At 44.6% G+C, this 20,446-nt stretch overlaps 1 protein-coding gene across 1 annotated transcript in view; it reads left to right on the forward strand.

Annotated features, from left to right (window-relative positions):
* Positions 1-388: 388 nt before the first annotated feature.
* RPS6KA5 (ribosomal protein S6 kinase A5) overlaps positions 389-20,446 on the forward strand; it is a 167,990-nt gene continuing 147,932 nt past the window's right edge. The window contains exon 1 of the mRNA XM_065404223.1: positions 389-585. Coding sequence (XP_065260295.1) covers positions 513-585 — 73 coding nt within the window. The 5' untranslated portion in view covers positions 389-512. The remainder of the gene's footprint in view (positions 586-20,446) is intronic.

Consider the following 20,446-nt stretch of genomic DNA (forward strand, 5'->3'; position numbering starts at 1 on the left):
CGGCAGAAGGGAGGGGGAGGAGCAAGCGATTAGCGCAACCTGTGAACCAATAGGGCAGCGCGCCACTCGGCGGCTAGGGGGTGGGGACCGAATATTCAACGCTTTGTGACCAACCGTCGCCCGATGTGAGGGCGCGCGCGCCAATGAGCTCTCAGCTTTCCACTGTTCCTCTCTGAGGTCTGGAGAAATGAGGGGCGGGGGGACAGTGAGTAGAGTCTTCTCTTCTCAGTCCTCTTCCTCGTATAGCCCCCCCCATCCCGCCGCCGGGGCTGGGTCCCCACCCCACCGCTGTTGGGTAGGGAGGGGAGCCGTAGCGAGGGGGGAGCTACCGGGACTGGATTTTGGGGAGGCGGAATTTTAATGTTGCTTTTATTTTTTTTTGTTTAATGTTATGGCTTTTAACCCGCAAATACGTCTCTGAACAATAAAATCCTGCCAGACACGGTGACCCCACACGCACACCCCAGGCGGGAGGCAGAGAGAGGGGCGGGGGGTGGCGAGCCTGTGAGAAAATGGAGGGACCCTCCGGCTCCGCAGAGGAAGGGGAGCTGCCCCTCCTCACTGTCAAGCACGAGCTGAAGAACGGTGAGTGACCGCACAGCACCCCGGGGCGGAGAGGGGGTGACGGTCGGGTGGGGGTGCCTTGTAAGGGCCGAGGTGGACGGGGGTGAGCCGTGAATGAGGCCGGTGGAAGCGGAGTGAGGCGAGGGCACGGGTGTCAGGGAACGGTTACGAGGGCAACGTGAGGTTGGGATGGGGGTCGTGGCGTGGGGGGGGGGTAGCAGGGCTGGGGACGTTAGCGTGGGACAGGGTGAGCTGGGGTAAATAGAGCGGTAGGGTAGGGCCATCGATGGAGAGAAATGGGGACATCGGGCGAGAGACGGAGGCTGAGCGGAGAAGGGAGTATGGGGGACAGAGACAATGAGAAGACAGGTGGAAAGGGGAGCGCGGGGTGGTGGCTCCAAGGGGAGGCCGGAGAGAAGGGGGTCGGAAGATGTTGAGTGAGGAGGGGTCGGTGACTGGAGAGAAGCGCTGACCGTGGACGGTGAGGTGGGAAGAGAAGGGAGATTCGAGGGAGCTGTGGGGCTTGTGAAAGAACTGGGAAAAGAGAAGGCGAAACGGTGTGGCGGGGGAGGTGAAACAGGAAAAGGGGCCTTTTTAAACATATGTATATATATTAGTATTGGGTTTTGGTGATCTTTAATTTTCCCTATCGTGTAGTGTCTGAGGGTTTTGAAGGGCATAAATGGCTGGAGAATGCCCGTTGCCTACCATAAATTCACCATATCTTCCCATGTGTGGACTTGAGTTCTAGTTCCTTTATATGTATTTTAAAAGTTGCTTTTTAAGAAGTAATGGTCTAAAACACTGCAGCTTACTATAGTATTCACCAATTCCCCTTCCGCCCACTCAAAATTCCATGCTTTCTATTTCTAAAGCATCATTAAGTGTCCTCAGCTGTGGCAAGTACAGCTTTTTTTGGTATGCTGTTAGATGCTCTGACTTTTCTGCCTGGGTCTTCAAACCTCCTCATAATTAGATAGCTGTTTGAAAACCCTGCGTGGAAATATTTGCACAAACAAAATATACTGTATAATGTTTCAAAACACAGTAGGAATGCTGTTCTAAGTTGTGGTTTTATGGATGATTTTGGTATCTTGTTTTTGAAGCAGTCTTCAAATAACTTGAATACTACAGGAAGTTTTGGGCTTATTTTAAGTTTACAAAATGCACACAAGTACATAGACAAAATGCATGCACAGTATTTTAAAACAATCCATGTCTTGTGACCTATGCCAACCAGAAAAAAAATAACCCTCTCTCCTTTCCCCTTCAGCCCCAAAATAAAGTAAAATTAGCTGCACCACAAAACAGTAACATGGTTCTTCTGTTAAGAAAAAGAGAGAGAGAGGTCTTAACCTACAAGACAGAGTGTTACAGATTCAGTCTTTGGTGGACCACTTGTGAAAGCAAATTCAATAGTCAAAGACACACTACTGAGAAAGTGCAGACTCCCATCCCCAGACATCAGATCTAGGGACTGTGTACAAAAGCTCCCCAGTTGACCTTAAATGTCACTGCAGCACAGAGAGAGAAGCAGTCTTTTTGACAGCTAGATCCATACCATCTTATATAGGGGTTGCAGTTCTGCTCTCTTTCTATTTTTTTTTTAAAGAGTGAGTGTAGATAGGGTGGTGTGTGAGGTCGTGTGATAGGCGTAAACACAATACAACTTTATTTTCTAGTTTTCAGACTGCATTACAACACTAAAAAATAAGACTGTATCTGACCAAAACAGTTGTACAAAGATGGTATAGGGAATAAAGAAATGTTTTGAATTGTGAGAGTGTGGTTTCTTTAGCATCGCTCTTGATTTTGGTCAACTCTTACTTTAAACTCTTTCTAGTTCTGAAAAGTCCATATAATTTATTTTTAACAGAAGGCTTTTATATAAACTCCTTTTTAGTGTTTTCAGTATAATGGAATTCAGTTGTGTGCTGCTTTGTGTGTGTGTGTGTGTGTGTGTGTGTGTGTGTGTGTAATATATATATTTGAGTTTTACTCTCTACCAAGTATCCAGGGTTTTACTTTCTTTCAAATGCTTTCTGGAAGGGGTTCAGGCTACTTTTGGAAATATTTGGAGTGCATGGTTGGGGGAGGAACTATATCGTATCTTCCTGGAATTAAGTGTCAACAATGTAATCACTATTCAGGGCACAGATTCAAAGACCCTACCTCTGAATTTACAATCTAGATGATGCATGGAAAAATGAGACACGTTGGAAGAACTAAAGAAGGGAATTGCACTAATTTTTCTGTTTAAAAAAAATGTTAATCCCTTGATCTTACTGCATCCTTCCTTTTAGTGTGTGGCTTTCTTGGGTGTCTGTTCCCTGCCACCCCTCCCAGTTCTTTTTTTGAGTTTGCTGTCTGTGTGGTTCACTGAATGACTTACTAACTATACTCTGAAAGTAGCTACCAGTAAGCAGAGGAAAATGATGGGCAGTCTCAACAGCATTTTAAAAAAAATCATAGTATGATGATTAAAATAGGAGTTGCTTTGAGAAGGGAGTGACTTCTTATTTACACATTTTGGAAGATGCTGCTTGGATCTTTGTAAGGGTGTTTTGGTAATTGTGTTTCTATTGTCAAAAGCACTATACCACATTCAGTGAACAGAGTGTTGGATTTAAATTGAGCAATATACTGGCGGACACATGCCCATTCTTGAGTTTATTTTCTCTGTTATCATAAGAACCTCAGATGGGATTGTTCTAAAAAATATACACTGATTACAGTATATGCTTGTTTACCTAATTGCCAGATAAGAAAATGGTTAGATTGGTGTTCAGGTTGAGGGTACATATCAGTAATTTAGGTGAAGTACATTATGGGGGCTGTTATTGTTATTCCCCTAAAAATAAATTAAGGAAATGTACTATTAGGGCGTATAAACAATGTTAAATCTACCTTGCAGTAACCCCTTACAATGATCATATGATTATTAACTATACCTTAACATGTTTACATTTCTTTCAAGTTTAACCTTAACTCTGAATTTATAATGCTTGTTTATGAGATAATTGCAAGGACCTTAAAAGAATGGCTCAGGTGTGGGAATCTCCCTCACATCGGCTGCAGTGAAGACTAATGCAAATAATTCATATTGCTTCTCCTCAATGGAGATTTTATCTTTATCTTTATCTTCCTTGAGTGCTCCTTTAGCACCTCAGTTATCCAGTGGTCCCACTTATTATGTGGCAGGCTTCCTGCTTCTGATGTCCTTAAAATTATTTTTGCTGTTAATTTTTGAGTCTTTTGCTAGTTGCTCTTCAAATTCTTTTTTGGCCTTCCTAATTATACTTTTACACTTGACTTGCCAAAGTTTATGCTCCTTTCTATATTCCTCAGTAGGATATGACTTCCAGTTTTTAAAGGATGTCTTTTTGCCTGTGACCGCCTCTTTACGTTATTGTTTAGCCATGGTGGCACTCTTTTGGTCCTGTTACTGTGTTTTTTAATTTGGGGTGTACAATCAATTTGAGCCTCTCTTACAGTGTTTTTAAAGAGCTTCCAGGCTGCTTTCAGGCATTTCACTTTTGTGACTGTATCTTTTTAATTTTTGTTTAACTAGCTTCCTCATTTTTGTGTAGTTCCCCTTTTTGGAGTTTAATGCTACTGTGGTGGGCTTCTTTGGTGTCCCCCTCCACAGGATGTTAAATTTAATAATATTATTGTGGCTATTACCTAGCGGTTCAGATATATTCACCTCGTGGAGCAGATCCTGTGCTCCACTTCGGACTAAAACAAGAGTTGCCTCTCCCTTTGTGTATTTCAGGACTGGCTGCTCTAAGAAACAGTCATTTTAGGGTGTATAGAAACTTTATCTCTGTATCCTGTCCTGAGGTGACAAGTACCCAGTCAATATGGGGATAGTTGAAATCTCCCATTATTACTGAGGTTTGTGTTTTTTAGCCTCTCTAATCTCAGAGCATTTCACAGTCACCATCACCATCCTGGTCAGGTGGTGGGTAGTCTGGCCATATTCACTGGTATGATATGGTAGCTTTGTTCTGCCCTGGAGCAGCAGTAAGCAGTCAGAACATACTAGTTGGTAGGCTAGTTTTACAACTGCTTTGAATCACCAAAACAATCATAATATACACCTCAGTTTCCCCCTCCATCCTGTGCTCCATGTTCCCCTACACATAAACACATCCTTCAATAGTTCCCTCCCATCTCTTGAATAGGTCTGGCACAGCCGGTAGAGCAGTGGACTGGGATTCTGCAAGGAGTTGTTTTAATCAGTTTTCCTAAATGCTTTGTTTCTTTTGGCAAATAAATGTTGTTGTTTGTTTGGGTTTTTTTTTTTTTTTTTTTTTTTTTGGAAGAAGTTGTTTTTGAATCACTTTAAACACCCACTGTCACAAGCTCCCGATGGAAAAGGTTAGAGGTGGCAAAGCTGGGTGTATCAGGTTAACACGGTTGAGAAATAGGGTACTGCAGCTTAGAGATCTGGTCTAAGAGTGGTTGAACTGCAGGGTTTCACCCAGACAGAGGTGGAGGAAGCCAGGCCTATCATTCTGAGGGATGCACTTGAGAGTGACAAAAGGGGTCTAATGTGCACCTTGCCCTTTAACTGTGCCAATCTTAAATTTAAAAAAAATCTTCAAATGTAGCCTACTCGGAAGATATTACAAAAGTTCAGCGGTATTGAATTTAAAAAAAATGTTAACCAGAATGCCTCAATCCCCTCTTAAACCTTTCTTTTCTCCCCCACACCTATATTGGGTCAGACTTCGGGCTAAGGAAAGCTAGATATGGATCCCTTCAGGATCAGTTAGTGTAACTTGAATTGGCTGGAAAAGTTATGAAAGAACTTAGTATTCCCTGCCATCTTTCTGTCATGCTTATAAGAGTCCCCGACCTCTGAACCCTTAGTGCAGTGCACTGCCTTCTCTTCTAGAGACTATAACAGTTTTAAAGGCGGTCAAACTTTGAGCTTGAATTAGTTAACAGTGTCCCTTTCAACAATGTTTTGTAGTCACAGTGATTCTCATGAACTAATGCTGAAATGAAGACTTTAAGTTTGAACTAGAAATAGAAAGGCAAAGGGTTGATAAAAAATCATTCTCAAAATAAAATTAAAAGTAGAGATGACAGTAGAATTGAAAAAAAAAATTAGATTAGAGCCTTAGAAGGAATAAAGCATTGCTATACTTTTCATACCTAATAAAACCTTAATGACTGGCAAACATCCGAATGTAGAAAATCTTTATCATAGGGTTTGCAGGTTTTTTTACAGTTCTAAAATAGATACAATTTTATAGCTCAACCCAGCGTGGCTTGCAAATTTGAGAAATGTAGGTAAATGTACCATACTGTTGACTTGTTCCTAATTTGCTTATTTGCCGTATTAACCCAGGATTGGCTTCAAAACTGCATAGTAGTTATGTTTGAGTGCCTTCTGCAAGGTGCAAAATGCCTTCACTTTCCACTGAAGTTAATAGGAGTTGAGGGTGCTCAGCACCTCACAAGGGGCTAGATTTGATCACCTCTTCATGTGGACTGGAGATTTCCACCCCTCCTTGCTCCAGCCAAGAGCTGTAAACTGCCTGTGGCACAGTCTGCAGGCCTTCAGGAGGGAGTTCTGTAGGGTTAGGAACCATGTGGGGCATGGGGGAAAGAGAAGTAAATGTGTAGGTCAGGTGTGGGAAGTGGAAAGCCCATGAATAGTTGGTACAGGGCTGGGGATGCACATTGTTCCACCACCCTCAAACTGCTCCTGCAGCGAGTACTTGGGGAAATGCTGGGGCAGCTCCTGAGTAGAGCCATGTTGTTAGCTTGGGTGGCCTTTTCCCTTTGTGGATGCTGAAAGATCTGCAAGGTTTGGGGTCTGGTTTCACAGCTTATCTTTCCCTTCCAAAATGGAATGATTTGGGAGGAACTCAAGTAAGGAGATTCTTCTGGAATTTCTGCTTTAGCCTGCTCCTTTTCCTGCAGCCAAGATAAGACCCTTGAGCATGTTGAAGGGTTTCAGTGGTCTCCTATAAATCATCTCTTCTTAAATATTTAATTGCCTATCTGGAAGAATTGTCTTTCCTGCTAATTAAATACTATATGTACACAAGTGCTTTGGTAGACTTCAGCTTCCCATTTCTAAAAAGGCAGACAGAAAATACCATGTCCTAGCACAAGGCTTTGTGCAATTCTTTATGCACTCAGTGCCAGTTTCCCTGGTTGTTACTACAGCAAATGAGAGGTCCAAGTAGATCCCAATAAAGTCTGCTCCTAAGGAGAAGGGCTTTAAATGACTAGATCTGTTTGCCAGAAAAGCCTTTTCCATAGTGAGCTCCAAATGAGGATATCCAACTGTGAGGCATTGCTTGCAAAATATTCTTTTGTTAATTGGGACTCAGTCTTAGAATTCTCATCCAAACTGCCAGAAGACTATAGAGACCAGTTTGACATTTTGTCTCAGAAGGTCATCTGGTCAAAAAAGACATCCCTTCTGGCAGTCACTGATACAGTGGATACAACTTCTTGCTTGGTGGCAAATGCCATAGTAATGTGACAGTCTGTGGCTGCAATCCTCAAGCATTTATTAAGAATTAACTGATCTGCCTCTAAAGGACTTAAGCTGTCTCTCCCCGCCCCTCCAAAAAAAAAAAAAAAAAACAACAACACCCTAATGAGTGAGGTCTCTTAAAGATTCCACAGCAACACTCTGCTCTTTAGGAACATATGTGCTACCTCCTAAATGGCATCAGTATAAACTTCAGCCACCCTAGACAATCTTTGTACTAGCACAAACAATCTGACATGTCTAGGAGGAAAGGGAAACCCTTCAAATACAGTCAGTCTGCATCAGCAACTGGAGCTTCTGCCTACCAAGGTTCAGCTTCTACCAAGCAAACCATTTAACAATCAGGGTGAGAGCGCTGTACCATGTCTATCATCTGTTCTGGAACCTTGACTAGCCTTTGGAAGTTTGGTATCCCTTTTTCTTTGTATCTGGAATGCAATAGCAATGGACAAGTGGCTTCTCAAAGCATTGAAGACAGGATATTCTATCCAATTCCTTTCACACCTTTTCCCAGTCTCTCTTTGTAGGAGCCCTCCCATGAGACTGTGTAGCTTTCACAAGTGCAGTTTGTTAGATCGGGGAGCGGTATGGGAAGTTCCTCCACAACAAAGGCAAAATCTTTTCTATTCTCGTTACTTCCTCATCCCCAGGAAAAAAGATGGTATGTGATTCATCTTGGACTTAAGAAAGCAAAATGCCTTCATAAAGAAGGTGAATCTTGGGATGAATCCTTTTGCTCCGTTATCCCTGCTTTGAACCATGGAGATTGGTATATTGCCCTCAATTTATAGGATGCATATTTCCATGTGGTGATCCATCCAAGCCCCAGGAAGTATTTAAGATTCATTATAAACAATACTCATTTACCAGTACATTGTACTTCCATTCAATCTCTCATCTTCCCCTAGAGTATTCACAAAATGTATGGCAGTGATAGTGGCTTGTCTCAGAAAGACAGGCATACAGTTTCCCCTTATCTAGATGACTTGCTTGTCTGGGACCTGGACTTCTGACCTGCATCTTGTTTGGAGGTCATAGAATATCAGGGTTGGAAGGGACCTCAGGAGGTCATCTAGTCCAACCCCCTGCTCAAAGCAGGACCAATCCCCAGACAGATTTTTGCCCCAGATCCCTAAGTGGCCCCCTCAAGGATTGAACTCACAACCCTGGGTTTAGCAGGCCAATGCTCAAACCACTGAGCTATCCCTCTCAGAACTTGTAGCAGATCCAATCTCTGTTCAGCAGTCTAGGTCTAAAAAGTTCCTGTCCAAAGGACCCAGTTAGTTGGAGTGGTTCTCAACTCCAGTTACACAATGGTACAATTAACTTGAGACCAACTTCTGCCCATCAAGTACATACCTGAGGATCTGAAGAATGATCCCAGAACCACAGTGAGGTCTTGTCTTTGCCTTCTGAGGCACATGGTATTACGCGCGTGTGTGTGTGTCCGCATGCCAGACTTCACCTCATGAATGTAGACCTGGCTCAGCTCAGTTTACAAACCAACCAACCAACCATCATCTGATCATGCTGATTTATGTGAGTGCGGTCATCGCCGGATTGGTGAATGGAGCTAGACAACGGATGTTCCATTCTCCTCTCCATAACCATTTCTGACTTTGGTTATAGATGTATCCGTGATTGTCTAGGGTGCCCACTTGAGGCACCTTCAGTCTCTAGCCCTTTGGTTGTCACAGGAGTCATCTCTCCACATAAACATACTGGAGTTAAACACACATTCACTGGGTTTAAGTCTTCCTGAAGTCCATCAAAGTATGTCAGGAGGGGATCCAATTGTGGAATTTCTGTATGTGCAACAAAATCACCCTGAAAGCTTTTCATCTCCCTGGAGCAAAGAGTACATTAGTGGACTTGTTAAGCAGGAATTTCGCATTCCAGCCTGAATGGTGTCAGAAGGACACTGTAAGGTGCTGGCTTGTCCCACACCTCTGAAGAACCCAGAGTCACACCCAGAGCCTCTTTCCAGGCAGTCTTATTTTTCAAATATAAGCAAAACGCAAAAACAATTAATCAGCTCATCCTGGACTACAGGTTTCAGGGGATTTCCCCCTTTTCATTTCTCAGTACTGGTATGTGGATCTTCAAGAGCTGTTCATCCAGCCACCAATAACTCTCCTGTACCAGAAGGTCTCCTGACACAGAACCAGGAACAATTCTTTCATCACAGTCCTCACACTCTGCACCTAACAGCATGGCTCATCAGTGGCTGAACCTGATTGAAAAATCTTAGTCTGAACTTTCTTATAGCATCTTGATATCCAGCAGAAACGAGTCTACAAGATGCACTTTCCTTGCCATGCGGAAGAGGTTTTCAGTTTGTGCATTATCCTATTAATCATCTCTTAGTACAACTCACATTCAGGACATTCTGTGATGCTTATTGCAGCTCAAACAATCAAACCTTTTAATCTGTACAGTTAAATACACTTGGCTGTTATATCTGCCATGCATCCTCCTACTGAGGATCTTCAGTGTTCTCTCACACTACAACCTGCAGTTTTCTTAAAGCTCTTATCAGAACTTTATTTACTTATTAAGAGCCAGATTCCTCCTTGAGATCTGAATGTTGTCCTTTACTGTTTGACAGATCCTCCCTTTGAGTTAATGGGGTACCCTCAAGCCCTTTCACCCCCCCCCCAGGGAAGAGCTGAGAAAGGAAAGGAAAGCAAAGAAATCAGGTGTTGCCACCAGCTAACTAAAAAACATGTGCACAAACCTCTTAAAGACACAAAAACCCAAATCCTGTTCTTAAGGGTAAATTTTATTAAAAACAATAAGAAAGAAAATGTCTGAACACTCAGACTATTGCTAGATTTTTAAAAGAGCAATTCCAAAAATTAAGCACCCAAAATAGTTTTCTGGGGGTTCAGCTTAAAGGTTACAAGAAACAAAAGCATCTGGGGTTAGCACAGAGGAGTCCACAAGCCAAAATAAACCTAATCATGTCTTGCTACACATTTTCTGGTTTACTTACATATCTGGGTTCAAATGAGGAGTTTTAGATATGATCTGATGATTTCCATACCTGACGACAAAAAGCTTTTTACGGCACAGTCTCAGCCCTGTCTCTGCTCTGTCCTCTCTCTCCAGAGAACAATAACAACAGACAAAGGAAATCTTTTTCCCCAATTTTAAAAAGTTCTAGCCCTCCCATTGGCTCTTTTGGTAAGGTGCCTACTCCTTTCCTTTTACCTGTGGACTTGCTAACCCTTTACGGGTAAAGCAAGTAGAGAACAACTACCTAGAGGGATTCTATAGCTAATTGGCTGGCTGGGTGTCCACAAAAGGGAGCTACCTCCCCAAATCACAGACGGTGCTGGCCAGCCTGGTTTAGGTTGGATCCACACTGGCTGGGATTTCTTCCTGGAGGTTTAGGAAACAGAGTTAGTAAGATAATTTTACTATTAATTATTGGCCTGGAGCGGCGAACTGCGGCCAGTGGGCTCCTTGATCGTCCAAACCTGCAGACACGGCAGGTAAACAAACTGGCCCGGCCCGCCAGGGTGCTTACCTGGTAGAATTCAATTAGACTTGCCATACAAACAAATGATTGGTGAACCCTCTGAAAGGGGATAATTATTATAGTAATGAAACTGAGTCATTTTGTTGTCTTCTTCCTCAAGACACTGAGATTCATCTAATCTAAGTAGGTTTATATCCGATAGTTCTGATATTCTTTTACTGCATGAAAGATCACATAGGAGTCTTATTCATGCATACTAGTGCATGTGAATTGCATTAAGCAATAGCAGGTCATACAAATACTTGACAGTAAAAACAGGAGTTGGGCTTCATAAGTATCCATCCCAAAAGCTTTGTTTCATTAGTCTGTGCCCTAAGATTCTATAGCTCCTTGTATTCAAGCTAGTTTGATAACACTTTTGTTTTCTTTGTCTCTTTATATTTCATTTGTCTAATTCTTTCTGCTTAGTTGTCTGGAATCCAGATACTTTTGATATGCCATGGCACTTGAGAGAGACTTCAATTAAAAAAAAAAAAAGAAAAGAAAGATTGGCAAGATTCCAGTCTGTTTAGATTGAGTTGCAACTTTCACTTCTTGCTGAGGATAAGGAACAGAAAGAAACTGTTACTGCTCGAGCGGAATCAGAATCAGGCGAAGAATATCTGTCCTTTGAGACATAAGTTTCTCACTTGAGAGGTAGTAAATTTTGATTCATGTTAAGAAATGTTATGACTATAATTCCTGAATTTCAAAAATTTATATAGGAACCTCTGTGTGTTGTGTGCTGTTATCCTTCTACCCCTTTCTTGATAAGTACAACTGGTTGTTCTAATCTGCCGCTAATTTTGCCAGTTATCATAAACAGGCTGTCCTCTGACTCTTCAGAGTTACATATTTCATTAGGTTTGGGTTTTTTAAATTTTTATTCTTCCTCAAGAGCTTTTGTCCATCTCCATGTCTTGGATATGGTGCCCCGGCCACTGAACTGTGGAACTGCCTTGACAATTGGAAAGTGCATTAGCGGTCTGGTGTGAGGGTGACACAGTTGTCCTACCCTATAAGGGAGTGCATCCCTGACTGCCTCAGTTCCTTTGCCATTGTCACAGAGAGCTAACAAAACTCACTTTTCATGTCCTCTGGCTATTCCTAGTAATCTAATTCTTTCCTTGTACATAGTTTAATTAGTGCAGTGAAGTGTTAGCATAGTTTTTTAAGTGGCCACTTGCCTTAGGTAGCCCCTACCGTCATGTTGGTCCCTGAGTCCTTTAAGAAGTGTGTGCCTTACTCAGTGATGATTCCTGAGGTGAACACCTATGTTAGATATCTCATATGCCTGGGAGAGACCTACTTTGTGTCCAGTGTGTGACGTGTCATGCTTTTACTCCCTGGGCAGCTGTAAAAAAAAAAACATTCTGAGGCTTTGGATGTACGTGGCTTCTTGGTGCCTATAGATGGCTTCTTCAACTATTCCTTTGGGAGTAGCAAGGCCATCCTCTGTGTCAAGATCTTCCAATAAAGAGCTATGACGCACCTCATCACCCCAGCTTCAGCACCACCCTCCATATTATGCCCAAGGTCTGTGTTTCCAAGACCACATTCTGGGGTGGAATTTGCTGTCCCTGACATTCTGGACATTTGACTGTCTACTGTCTTTTCACCACCAGTATAGAAGAGAGTTTAATTGGATGTACCCAGTACCTACTAAAGATTACAGTACCTACGAAGGATTATCAGTTTTTACTCCAGTGCCTTCTGAGAAATTCTGTGATGGTATCTGCAATACAGAAAAATTCTAGAGGTGGTAAGGCATCTCAGTCTGCTCCCTCAGATGTGGAAAGCCATAAATTGGATACTTTTGTCAGAAAGACATAATCTCCCGGTTCTTGGGTTTTCATGTAGCCAGTTATCAGGCCATCACATCCATATCCTGTTATAACTATGTTCTATGGGATGCCATGAGGGTAAGGAGTCTACAATACAGGTAAGAAGTCTGGACTCCCAGATGGTGTTCTGGCTGTATACTTTGTGATTCTGATAGTAGGGCCCTATGAAATCCTTTTTATTATTATGGATTTTTGGATTTATTATTTTCTGAATGTTTTTTAATAAGTGGAAAAATTAATTCCGTCTTTTTTTAATCAAAATCATGTGATACGTTGACAACAATTAAATAGCCTTACTATATAAATGCATACAAATGTTCAGAATTGGATTGCAATGGGAAAAGCTGATTTTTTACAACCCCCCCCACAATTTAAACAAAACGTCCTGCTGATACACGGTATATGTTAAAAGTAACACAATTTAAATAACTTTTTAAAGTAGCACTCGGTAATATGACCAAATTGACATTGCTGAACTGTGTGTGTATGTGTATATGTATATATATAATATTGTGTGTGTATATGAGACACTGTGTCTTAAATGTTATTAAGGAAATCTGCCCTCTAAAAAATGTCATTTCAAGGGCATACTCCTATATTAAGGAAGTTAGTAAGAGACCTGTTTCAAGGCTCTAACAACCTGGGAGAATTAAGAACCCTCCAGGAATTGTAATAAATAAATAAAAAACAATGTCCCTGGGGTCCATAGTCTAACTGAAAAAAGAAAACATTTTTCTTTTCTGATTGAGAGGTAGAGGAATGTACAATAACTTCCTCTGATTTCCGTCAGGAGCAACTGAAATGTATAAGGGACGCACTGATTGTCACACTGAAAATAAAACTGATCAGCTTTATGAGAGAGACTTAAGGAGATCAGCACTCAACAGGTCTCTTCTCTCAGCCAAGGCTAGCCAGAAACTGTTCTCTCCTGGATCTCATCCTATCAGTTGGGTAACGAGGAGCTATTTACCCACATGAAGTGCTTTGAGTACCCCTCTGGTCCCGGGGCTGCTGGCACTGCTGCTGGCTGTGGGGGCTGGCAAGAGTGTAAGCTCTCCCGCTCCTGGGCACGGAGCAGCCAACACAGCCAGGGAAACATGAGCCGGGGAGGGGGGATGGGTGCTGCTGGTCTATCTCCTCAGGGACAGCCCTGCAGCAATTTCTCAGACCACAACTAAGGGCGTCTGGTTCCTCCAGCGAGAGCGAAAGCAGCGGTTCTTTTTCCTGTTTGCACTCCACTGTGATGCAAAACTCAGGGGGATGGGCAGGTGCCCCCTCCCTGAATGGGGAGTTGCTCAGCTGCAACTCCCAATGTGAAACTGACATAACGAGGAACTGAGTTCTCAGAAGCTGCTCTTAAATTCCAGATGCTAGCACTTCTCCACTAATCCCTGCACTCTCTCATGGCTTTAGCCCTCTGCATCTCCCTCCTCATGCCCACTAGTCTCTTACCTCCAGTGGCTACACATAGCTCAGCCGTGCAGCCTGCCTGCTGCTGCGGTTCTATTGCTGGGGAGAACCTGGATTCCATGTTGTTGTTGTTTCAATTCTGTAATTCGGTCCATGTTTTCGTTAATGCAAATTTCATAGGGCCCTATGATAGTACATGCCACATCCCAGATTGGAGGCATCAGTGACGATTGTAATAGTGGAGTAGAGAGGAACAAATGGTACCCCTTTGTATTTGTTCTCCTACCAACGGTGTTGCTGGAGTAGTCAGGGAGTTATGGTTATGTAACTGTGGCTGTTGAGTGTGGTAAGATGCTACCCAGTGTTGTAAGGATCTCCTTTGGATACAAGCAAAAGGCGGGATTTGGGTTGATGAGGCCATCAGGTCTTACAGTTTTAAGAAAAACTGCATAGTTGGTCCTGGTTGTATCATTAGAGTTCTCAAAAAGCATCACCCGAGAGAAAGGGCCTGGCTTGAGTGGAGCCTGGGGCTGCTCTGATGAAAATGATTCTCTGCGTAGGTGCAGCGAGGAACTCTCCTAGTTAATTAGCAGTCCCAGAGATTTCAGTAGGGTGCACATGTAGTGAATCTCAACAGAGAGATTCTTTCTGAGAACTGTTGATGTAATATCTGTTCATGTGAGTATCCTGTAGTTGAATAATCTGAGATTTCTGTGGGCCAGAATGGGTTTAAGACAGTTGCTCTTCTTGGGGATTAGGAAGCAACATGAGTAAAACTCCATTCCCTGGTTTATTTATGGAACCTCCTCTACGGCTCCCTTTTTGTAGGAGGGAATCTAGTTCCTCTAATACAGTGGTTCTCAAACTGGGGTTCGGCACCCCTCAGGGGGTCACGAGGTTATTACATGGGGGTTGAGAACTGTCAGCCTCCACCCCAAATCCTGCTTTGCCTCCAGCATTTATAATGGTGTTAAATATATTAACAAGTGGTGTTCTTCGAGTGATTGCTCCTGTGTATTCCACAGTAGGTGTGCGTGCTCGCCACGTGCACCGGTGCCGGAATTTTTTCCCTTAGCAGTACCTGTACTGGGGGAGCACTGCAGCAACCCCTGGAGTGGCGCCTGTATATCGCGCTATAAGGGGAGCCGCGGGCTCCCCCCACCCTCGGTTCCTTCTTGCCGCCAGTGAAGGTAGTCGGAACTTTGTGCTCCAGCTCTGCTGCAGTCCTTCTCAACCTTAGTGGTACTGTTCGTGGATCATTCTTCAGTTGTTAGAGTGGACTCGGGGCATGCCCCATGCCCCAGGCATCAAGTCGTGTGACTCTTGTCACCGTTCTATGCCCAGGAGCGACCCTCACGCTGAGTGTCTTCGCTGCCTGGGTGAGACTCACATTAGCGACCATTGCAAGATCTGCAGGACATTCAAGCCAAGGACCAAGAAGGAGAGAGGCTTTAGACTTCGAGCTCTCCTGATGGAGTCGGCGCTGGCTCCAATGCCGGTTCGCAGATCGGACTTGGCGCCGGCCGCCGCGTCGTCGGTATGTAGCGAGGCCCCTTCGACCAGTCGGCGCCGCTCTCCCTCCAGAAAGCAAGGGAAGGGCCCGGCCTCGCAACGCTACCGCGATAAGGATAAGGGGGAGACTGGTCCCACGCTGGGCAGCCCTCGGTCCCGCCCGGGCTCAAGACCTCCGACTCGCATGGAGCGGAGCAGCCTAGTACTGTCGGCCCAGGCATCTCCACTGGTACGGATGCCGTCGACGCCGGAGGCGGTGCAGGCTGCGAAGGACGTTATGTCCCTGCCCGTCCCGAGCTTGCAACCGGGTACGGGCCCCAAGTCTCGAGGTAAGCCTCCATTGGGTGTCCACCAGACCTCTCCGGCCAGCCGCAGTTCCCGCTCCGAGGAGTGCACCGCTCGGCGCGCAGCAGCCGCTCGTCTGGCAGCTCCTGGCCACCCTCAATGCCGGCCAGACCGTCCGTGCCGCCGTCGGGACGGGAGTCGCGGGGACCCTCGACGCCGCCTGCCACGAGCGTAGGCACTGAGGGAGGCACCGGGAGCGCTCACCTGCGAGGTGTGGGTACCGGAGCCGTTCTCGACGGGACAGACGTCATCATTCCCGTTCCAGCTCCTGCTCGACTAGACGTCACGCCAGAGGCTCCCCCCGGGGTACCTCGGCGTCAGGGCACCGGGCTTTGCATCGCCGTCATGGGTACTGAAGCAGTTCGTTGCGTGGGTACCGGTCCTTGACGTTGAGGTCCAGGTCCCGAGGGAGACGACATCACAGGCACTGTGCCTACCGCTCCCGGGGCACCGAGCATTCTTCGGCGACCCCGGCACCCGTCCACCCATTCTCAGTCCGCGCCGTTCCGCCGGGACACATACTGCCATCGGGCACTCCGTCGGGCCAATGGCAGGGGACCATGTGGCAAGGATAGTAGTGCCAGTGGGCACCGTGGCCACTGGTGCCAGCCCAGACGGGGGCCCATTCAGTCGCTGGAGCGTCCCAGGCTCCATCGGCCTCGTTCGGCTGCCCACGGGACAAGTCGGCGGGTCACGAGTCGGCGGACCTGCGCCTGGACTCTGATCTGGGACTCGACGCCCTGGCACCGACCGAGGCGCCAGGCTCCCTGCGGGCTCTGTCCCCGGCACCGGACGACACCATAGCGGCGCCTCTGCCATCGGTCCTGCAGGAGGACTTCAAGGCGCACCAAGACCTGCTAAAGTGGGTGGCATCCAACCTCCAGCTGCAGGCCGAGGAGATGGAGGGTCTGTCTGATTCCCTCTTTAACGTCCTGTCTCCCTCGGCACCAGGACGCGTGGCCCTGCCTCTGCACCAGGGTATTGCCAACATCTCGAACTCCTTGTGGCAAACTCCTGCCTCCTTGGCCCCAATCTCCAAGAAGGCTGAGAGGAAGTACTTTGTGCCGGCGAAGGACCATGAATACCTTTATTCCCACCTGGCACCCAACTCGCTCGTGGTGGAATCGGTAAACCAATACTCTAATTGGAATGTTAGATAAAAAGGGTCTTGTTTTTGTAGAGGATGTGGACTGAGTAAGTCTTAAGGGTCAAACTGACCTTTTGAGGTTTTGATATTTGTCCAAAGTCTAATCAGTCTTGACATTAAAAAGATCTATGCTTTCAAAAGGAAGGTCTTTGTTCTGTAGTGACTAAGGAGTAAGGCTTGAGGATCTTAACCATGAGTATTTTCTTAGGGGTATATCTGTGGCTGTAGCTCTCATGCTAGCATCTGAGGCATCATAATGTCTTTTGTTCTTAGATTCCATGCCCAGAAGGGATCATTTAGTCTGAACTCCTGTATAACACAGGCCATAGAACCTTTCCAAAATAATTCCTGGAGTATATCTTTTAGAAAAACATCCAGTCTGGCAGCTTTTTAAATCAAGTGATGGAGAATTCACCATGACCAATTGTTCCAATGGCTAATTGCTCACTGTTAAAAACTTATACTCTATTTCCAGTCTGAATTTGTCTAGCTTCAGCTTCCAACCACCAGATCATGTTATACCTTTCTCTGCTAGATTGAAGAGCCCGTTATTAAATATTTGTTCCCCAGGTAAGTACTTGTAAACTGTAATCAAGTCAATCCTTTAATCTCTTTGTTAAGCTAAATAGACTTAAGGAGTTCAATCTATCACTGTAAGGCAGGTTTTCTAATCCTTGGATGATTTTTATGGCTCTTCTCTGAACCCTCTCCAATTTATCAACATCCTTTTTGAACTGTGGGCATGAGAACTGGACACAGTATTCCAGCAGCAGTGACACCAGTAAAAAATATAGAGGTAAAATAACTTCTCTACTCCTACTCAAGATTGCCCTGTTTATTCATCTGAGGATTGCATTAGCTCTTTTTGCCACAGTGTCACAGTGGGAGCTCATGTTCAGCTGAATGTCCACCATGACACCCAAATCTTTTTCAGTCACTGCTTCCTAGGGTAGAGTTCCCAATCTGGTAAATATGGCCTACATTCTTTGTTCCTAGGTGTATACATTTACATTTATCTGTATTAAATGAATGATGTTTGCCTTGCGCCCAGTTTAACAAGAGATCCAGATTGCTTTGAACATAAGAACGTCAATACTAGGTCAGACCAATAGTCCATCCAACCCAGTATCCTGTCTTTGGACAGTGGCCAATGCCAAGTGCTTCAGAGGGAATGAACAGAACAGATAATCATCAAGTGATCCATCCTGTTGCCCATTCCCAGCTTCTGGCAAACAGAGACTAGGGACACTTCAGAGCACGGTTTTGTATCCCTGCCCATTCTGGCTAATAGCACTGCTCTACAGCCAAAATGCTTCTGAAATAAATGTAGTCAAACTTTACTAATTCTGGGTCACTGAGAACGAAAATGCTGCTTAAAATTGTTGATTGGCTCTAGTTTTCAAGATATGCTATTGGGTCAGTATATACGACCCTTGACTTGGGAATGGCGGAGGATAAGTGAGTTATAAAGGGAAGGGATCTCAATTTAAACCAGAAATGACTAAAATACATCTTTGACTGGATCTATGAATAAATCTATGACTGGGTTTGGACAGTTCTTGCTTTTTAGGCAAAACAATGAATGATGCAATCTGAAGCTGGTATTGCGTCATACATTATATGAATTGCATCATGTTATTCCTAGAAGTCATGGATGATGCAATTATAACGAAGCTTACATCACTCTGCTGAACAAATTGCCCTATATCAGCTCTAGAAATCATACAGTGTCGTGCTCTTATTTGTCAGTGTTTGATTTTGCAAAGGGACACATTTCTGTTTAGCCAAAGTGAGCAGAGATGCCTCGTACTTGTGTGAACAGTGCAGATAACCTCTGCTATGTTTGTGGTGAAGTGACTTTTGCATCCCAAAAGCGCAGTATAACCACTATGGTTAAGAAAGCCTATTACCTTTCTTTTGGCTGCAAAATTGGAGATCAGGACAAGAGGTGGGCCCCACACATATGCTGCAACAAATCTTCGCCAGTGGTTGAACAGGAAAAGGAAATCTATACCTTTTGCATTGCCAATGATTTGGAGAGAGCCAACAGATCATACCAGCAATTGTTACTTCTGCATGGTGCCTCCAGTTGGGAAAGGTGTGTCAAAGAAGAAAAAGTGGACTGTGCATTATCCAAACATTCCATCAGCTATACGCCCAGTACCCCACGGAGAAGGACTGCCGGTTCCTGATGCACCAGAATCATTCTCACTTGAGTCAGACGAGGAAGAGGATGAAACTTCTGGTCCTGAACCATCAATGTCACAGGACCCACATTTTCTCCCATCCTCCTCCTCTGAACCACACCTCATAACACAAGGTGAACTGAATGACCTTGTCAGGGATTTGGAACTACCCAAGAGTAAGGCAGAGCTGTTGGGCTCCAGACTACAGCAGTGGAATCTCCTGGCAGGTGATGTTAAGGTTTCCATGTTCCGTGACCGTCAAAAGGATCTTGTCCCATTCTTCTTCATAGAAGGTGATCTTGTAGCCTGCAACAACATCGATGGTGTGATGGCAGCCCTCCACATCGTTCACGATCCAGATGAGTGGAGACTGTTCATTGATTCATCGAAGACGAGTCTTAAAGCTGTTTTACTGCATAATGCCAATGTTTTGCCATCAATTCCAGTTGGTCATGCAGTCCATATGAAGGAAACCTATGATAACATGAAACAACTTTTGAGGTGCATAAACTATGACCAACATCAGTGGCAGCTTTGTGGCGATTTGAAGGTTGTTGCTCTCTTGCTTGGTCTGCAGACTGGATACACAAAGTACTGCGGTTTTCTCTGCGAATGGGATAGTCGTGCAAGAGATTCCCACTACATCAAGAAAGATTGGCCACTCCGACAGTCATTGGAGCCTGGGAGGAAAAGTGTTCAGCATCCACCACTTGTTGAATCAAGGAAGATTTTGTTACCACCCTTACACATCAAGCTGGGTCTGATGAAGAACTTTGTCAAGGCCATTGACAAAACACAAGCAGCTTTCAAGTACCTCCGTGGAAAATTTCCAAGGTTAAGTGAAGCTAAGATAAAGGAAGGTGTCTTTGTTGGTCCTCAGATTCGTGAACTTCTTCGAGATGATGCATTTGACCATGCACTACGTGGCAAGGAAAAGACGGCATGGAAAGCCTTCCAGTTAGTGGCAATAAATGTTCTCGGAAACAACAAGGCAGACAACTACAGGTTGTTGGTGGAAAACCTCCTCAAGGCATACAGAAGCCTTGGTTGCAACATGTCACTAAAGATACATGTTTTGCACTCTCATCTAGATTTTTTTCCACCGAACTGCGGAGCAGTGAGCGACGAGCAGGGCGAGCGATTTCACCAGGACGTTGCAACAATGGAGAAACGCTATCAGGGCAAATGGAGTCCATCAATGCTTGCAGACTATTGCTGGACAGTGACAAGAGATGCTCCATTTAATGAATACAAGAGACAAGCCAAGAAGCGCCGAGTAGACACTGAATAGGACTAAACTATGTACATAATAGTTTTTTGCCTTTTGTCACATAATAAATTTTATTTATATAACCCTTTTGCTGATTTTTAAAGTGTTACATAAACAGGACA

The sequence above is a fragment of the Emys orbicularis genome, chromosome 4, assembly GCF_028017835.1.
Source record: "Emys orbicularis isolate rEmyOrb1 chromosome 4, rEmyOrb1.hap1, whole genome shotgun sequence".
NCBI lineage: Eukaryota > Metazoa > Chordata > Testudines > Emydidae > Emys > Emys orbicularis.